Source organism: Oncorhynchus clarkii, chromosome 15 (genome assembly GCF_045791955.1).
Source record: "Oncorhynchus clarkii lewisi isolate Uvic-CL-2024 chromosome 15, UVic_Ocla_1.0, whole genome shotgun sequence".
NCBI classification, from domain to species: Eukaryota; Metazoa; Chordata; class Actinopteri; order Salmoniformes; family Salmonidae; genus Oncorhynchus; species Oncorhynchus clarkii.
This window is the reverse complement of record NC_092161.1, coordinates 34,379,757-34,385,767: the sequence shown is the minus strand read 5'-3', so window position 1 is coordinate 34,385,767 and position 6,011 is coordinate 34,379,757. Positions and strand designations below refer to the sequence as shown.

The following is a 6,011-nucleotide window of genomic DNA, read 5'->3' as shown; positions in this document are numbered from 1 at the left end:
AGAGTAGGTTGGTCAGGTTGATATATATGAGGGTGCCCGAGTTTACGAATACTGTTCGATAGTCTCAGAGTTTAACCTTTTCAGGCTGTGTAGCCAGTGCTCCACGCGGTATGGTCTTCTGGTCTTGTAGTTTTAAGCCATTTCATAAGTATCTTTAGCTGTATGTTTTCTAGTCTAATGTGAATTTCATCAGGAGTGGATTTTATACACTTCAGAGAAAAGGGCGGTCCATGACCCCAACATAATGCCTGTGCTCATGTGGGCGTGGTCATTGATTTGGTTAACTTGATATGAAAACCCAAATTTTCGAATTTAGACGGTTAACCTGACAGCTGGGAAATAGAGATACAGTTGTGTGTTTCCTGTCCTTCGAGTGATCACCAAATGAAACAACATTGTTTTTTAAATACCCACGGACCATTCCCAAGAGAAGCTCTTTGTTCAACTGTGAAATCCTCTATCCTCATACTGCAAGTCCAAAGGGGGAGAGGGTCCCTTCCAGGAATTTACAACCTGTCATTAAGTCGTAGAGAGAGAGAGAGAGACTATGATCTTTCTCCCAGGGCACGGGATGACACCTTGATGACAGCTTTGCAGCTTTGCAGCTGTTGCAATATTAATATCCTCTGAGCATTCTAGTCGATACAAAATGCTTCAATATTCTCTGAGCATCCTCATCTGTTGAAACAATGTTTCAATTTTCTCTGAAATGCCTTGTTTCTATGCTTCAATATTCGCAGAATGTTTCCCTTACCTGGCGAATAATGCATGCAGGCAAATACCCCAAAAACTGGGCACACAAATTATAAGGAAATCTATAAATGCAGAGCAACATTTTCGGTGCGAAGCGCACCAGACAATGACACTGTCATAGTATACTGTATGCACCATTCCACAAGGGTGACTTCATATAGCCTACAGTAACCTTTTTCATAATTTCCGGAGTTTCTCCCATTCTTCTCTGCAGATCCTCTCAAGCTCTGACAGATTGGATGGGGAGCGTTGCTGCACAGCTATTTTCAAGTCTCATCAGAGATGTCCGGGATCTGACTGTGCCACTCAAGGAAATTCAGAGACTTGTCCCGAAGCCACTCCTGCGTTGTTTTGGCTGTGTGCTTAGGGTCGTTGTCCTGTTGGAAAGTGAACCTTCACCCATGTCTGAGGTCTTGATCGCTCCGGAGAAAGTTTTCATCAAGGATCTCTCTGTACTTTGCACCGTTCATCTTTCCCTCGATCCTGACTAGTCCTGCAGTCCCTGCCTCTGAAAAACATCCACACAGCATGATGCTGCCGCCACCATTCTTCACCATATAGATGGTGCTAGGTTTCCTCCAGACATGACACATGGCATTCAGGCCATGAAATATTGGTTTCATCAAACCAGATAATCTTGTTTCTCATGGTCTGACAATATTTAGGTGCCTTTTACTGAGATGTGGCTTCCGTCTGGCCCTTCTACCATGTAGGCCTGATTGGTAGTGTTGTAGAGATGATTGTCCTTCTGGAAGTTTCTATCATCTCCATAGAGGAACTCTAGAGCATATATCAATATTCTCAACAAGAGCGCCTGGTTTGGTCTTCAGCCTTTATATGTCAGGGCTGCCAGTGCTCTAATCTGTAATACAAACTCTCTCAGCCCTATTAGACTAAGTACACAAATACTCAAAGAGCAAAATCTTGCAGAATTTAATCTATTCAAAACCTAATATACTGTAACTACATATTAGGTTGTTTAAGATGATTTCCCAGTCTTATTTGTCCAAACCATCATTTTGATAAGAAAATAAATTACATAATTCCATAGAAAGCTCCTAGCCTTCAAAGAGATCTTCTTTGTTTGTGATTGACCACATTTTTGAGTTCTCAAAGGTTAAAGTCTAAACTGGGAGAAGAAAAGTATAAAATCCTCATTTGCTGTTTCAAAACACTGGGGGGGATTTGTAGATAGCTACTCATAGAAGTTAACTTGTCTAAACACATAGGCCTATTGATCTAAGCTCACAGGGTCGGCAACACTTTTAATGAGAGTAAGGCTGCCTTTGAGTAAGCTTTAACACAATAGTAAGGGTGCAGCTTTCATCTAAAGAATAAAACCATAACCAATCAGAATAAATTATGATACTGAGTATGAACTGCAATGAAAGAATAATACGAGAAACAGATGGTTATATCGTTCTGTAAACAATAGGCTTTACACATGATTTTATTAAAATATGTATATATAACACCGGCATTGAAATTGTTATTTTACATCACAGTGCAGCATGTTTAAGGCCAGAACAACAAGCGACATGATATGAACACAAAAGCACATACTCACATCGTTTAAATTTTAGAGCAAAATACAATATCAATAGAATCTAGAATTAGGGTTGGGGTTAGGAAAGAAGTACATAAGAAGTTACATGTACACTGTAAAATAAGTCTGCAAAGAATTATCCAAGCACTTGATGAACGCATATTGAGGATGAATTAAAAATATAGATGAAAGTGTGTCTGTGTCATGTAATGGTGACTTTATAAATGCACATGTCCACACAAGGTCTGTTTTTTTTTTCAAGCAGCATAGGTAGCTTTTAGCTTTTAATCAAATGAGATGTAGCTCTCCCGACTGGGTTTATTCTCAACAGAAATCATTTCAATTAGTGCTTCACTTTGTTGTTGTTTTTTTTCAATTTAGAGCCACTATGTGTTGTAGTTGTCAGCCTAAGATAGGCTAAAGGAAAATCCTCTGACATTTATTCTACAAAGCACGGTGCAAGACTTTAGTTTTTTTTTTACTGTTTGCTCCGGGAGGTAGATGATCTTTTTGTAGCTTTCCACTTTCAATCGTTCAGAGTATGAAATAAACGTACACTGTCATATAGTGTGCCATTTAAAGATGCAGTCCTGGATCTTAAGCACTTACAAATATATCGTAGAACATTTGAATTCCTAATATAATCATACGAATTGGATGACGTAGTACACGACTGCACAATTTTCGGTGACCAGTTTTGGCTCGTGAGCACTACTTTCAGTGTGTATGTTATCCTTGAAAAAAGACCGTAGTGTGTAGGCAGCTGCCACTCAGTACTTCAAATATGTTTTAAATATTAAAATATCTAACTTATTTTAAATAGATATCTTTCTCATATCATCATCATATCTTCTCACATTATGGGTCAGTTACTTTAAAAACAGAATTGTTCGAGACAAACAAAAAGATACCCGATTGTGCTGTAGAGAACGAATGGGTTTTGTGTTGTGTTCTGTTTTTACAGTTTGTATGTAAACCAACCTTCTCTTTGGCTACCCGAGCCATGGTAACCAGAACCGGTTAAGAGGAACTACTTTTGAAGAATTTACAGCCATGTCCTGGAGCACGGGCAGAAAGAGGGCAAATCAGTCCTCACCAATCACAATCAGCACCAGCATCAAAGACCTCATGCTGTACACAATGTCTCAGCTGTCTCTTTCATGTGAGGAGACAAAGGCAGATGCCACCTCAGCAGTTGTCAGCTGTTCAAAGGGTCACTATTTCCCAGGGAGCTCACACACACACAGGTTTGGCAAGCTGTACCAGCAGAAGATCTCCTTGAAGGTCTTCCTCATCTCCTGGCTGCGGAGTGCGTAGATGAGTGGGTCGATGACCGAGTTACACATGATGAGGATGAGGTACATGTTGAAGTGCGACATGAAGCAGGCACAGTAGGGATTCCTAGGGCAGGAGATAATGAGGATGAGGTGGAGGAAGAAGGGAGCCCAGCACACTATGAACACACCTAGGAGGATGGTGAGGGTGATGGCACCCTTCATGTTGGCATGCTGGCGGATGGGCGCGTTCCCAGGCAGCATGGCGATCCTCTTCATGTGTAGCCGGGCTAGGAGGAACATGTGGATGTAGAGCGAGGCCATGAGTGCCAGCATGGTGAAGAACATGGTGATAAGGCAGATGAGGACAGTGGTGCTCTCAGAGTAGATGATGAAGAGCACGCCCGACACCACGCAACACAACCATATGAGGGAGATCACCGCCAGCGCTCTTTTTACCGTCACAATGTTATGGTAGTGCAGCGCGTAGAATATGGTGATGTAGCGGTCTATGGCGATTGCCAAGAGACTACAGATCGACGCCAGCAGTGAGCTACAGATCATGGAGTCGAACACATTGTCCATGCTTTTTATCAGTGACCCAGAGATGCTCAGGCTGCCGCTGTTGATCAGGGCTATGACGATCGTCTCGGAGGCATTGGAGACGCTAACCAGCATGTCGGCCACAGCCAGAGAACAGATGAAGAAGTACATGGGAGAGTGGAGGTTCTTGTTCTTGATGATAGCGGCAATCACCAGGATGTTCTCTAATAAACTGACAATCCCCAGTGTGAGGAAGACCTCGGTGGAGATGAGGAGCTGGTCGTAACATCCTGTCGAAGAGTCATTGAGACCAATGCCCTCTGAGTCTTTGTTGACGGATACCAGAGTCCCAGCAGTGCTGGAGTTCCTGTTATAGCTCACAGAGATCATCCCATGGTGTTCTGTGGCATTCATTGTGTAGTTGGTAGTTCTCTTAGTTGGTTCTCTAAGCCTTTTAGTAAAATGTTAATGTCACCATTCTAGCCTTGTTTTGGGCTATTAATCCACCTAGTTAAGTCCATCAGTATACTCCGAAATTCTCAGTGCTGCGTGCTCAATGGTCCTCTTGTTCTGTTGTCTTCCATGCTCAGAGTCAGGCGCCCGGCAGGTGGTGGAAAGCAGAATGAATCCCAATGTTTGATCCTCTTCTTTGCCTCATCCAGCCCCCAAACTGGTCAAGCAGAGTCATTTTCTTCAGACATCTGCTGATGTTAGCCTTCCTTAGCCCCTGGCACTCTCTCTACACTGCTATCAACTGGCAGCCTCCAGGAAGAATGAGAAAGAAAGAAAGCGAGAGAGACAGGGGGGGGGGCAGAGGTAAGGATGAAAATAGAGTGATGATAGAAGGAGAGAGATAGTGAATTGAGAATTGAGAGATGATAAATAGAGATATGAAGTAAAACATATGTAAGTAGAAAAGTGGCGAAGGAGGAAATGAAAAGAAAGAAGGACTGAAGATAAAGAAAACAGAGAAGTGAGAGAGCATGGCAGAGAATGAATGAAAGAACAGGAGCTGAGTTGATCAGTGACAGGAGTGTGAACCTCAGAGATGGAGATGGCGGACCACTTTGCAGACTACATAATCTCTTCCCTTTCCTTCCAGAGGTATGCAGTCAAAAAATAAACCTCCCCACAGCCCCTCCCCCTAGTCATGTTAGCCATTCAGCTCACAAGACAAGAGTAGGGAGGGGCAAACTGTAATGCTGGGGTTGATAAACATATAAAGGCACAGCAGATTTAAGAATGAAGGATTTGGGGATTATAACAGATCAATGTTTTGTTGCCTACACACTAAAAACGAATGGATATATATAGTGCCAAATAATAGTTATTTGCCTTGTAACCTTAGCGGATCCCTTTTTGGTGCCTCCTACCTGGGTGTGTGTTTTGTTTTTTTGCCCTAGCACTACACAGATGATTCAAATAAACAAAGATTGATGATGAGTTGGTTATTTGAATCAGCTGTGTTTTGCTATGGCAAAACCAGAACGTGCACCCGGGGGCGGGCAGGGGTGTGCCAATGTGTGTATCGCTTAATCAGAAGTACATCATCAATGACGTCCGAAGCTTCATTTGATCATGTGCTTTATCTAACTGTGTGTTGCAAAATGTGAGATCACGCTGATTTCACTGTGGTTCTGATGCTTTCTTTGATTCCAAGCTACCTTCTAACACCAACCTATTCTGGACACCGTATTTACAAATATAGTTAGGATTCTGTAGTTTCACCTGACAGGGAGCTTAGCAGGTAGAGTAGGGAGCTATGGAACATTTAGGAATGTGAGGGTATGAGGCCAAATACCGTTGAAAACACAATATTAATTTGTTTTTTAAATACATTAGCATAGTATATGTTTCTGTCTTAAGCATCCCAAATAATGACATAGATTCAGTTT

At 42.2% G+C, this 6,011-nt stretch overlaps 1 protein-coding gene across 1 annotated transcript; it reads right to left on the bottom strand.

Moving 5' to 3' along the window:
• Nucleotides 1-3,483: 3,483 nt before the first annotated feature.
• LOC139366788 (melanocortin receptor 4-like) lies at nucleotides 3,484-4,530 on the bottom strand. The gene has a single exon (XM_071104496.1). It carries the CDS (start codon nucleotides 4,528-4,530, stop codon nucleotides 3,517-3,519), a length of 1,014 nt encoding a protein of 337 aa, XP_070960597.1. The 3' UTR covers nucleotides 3,484-3,516.
• Nucleotides 4,531-6,011: the final 1,481 nt, after the last annotated feature.

Coding starts and splice junctions, on each gene's coding strand:
- LOC139366788 (XM_071104496.1), bottom strand. CDS start 4,530: ATGAATGCCACAGAACACCATGGGATGATCTCTGTGAGCTATAACAGG.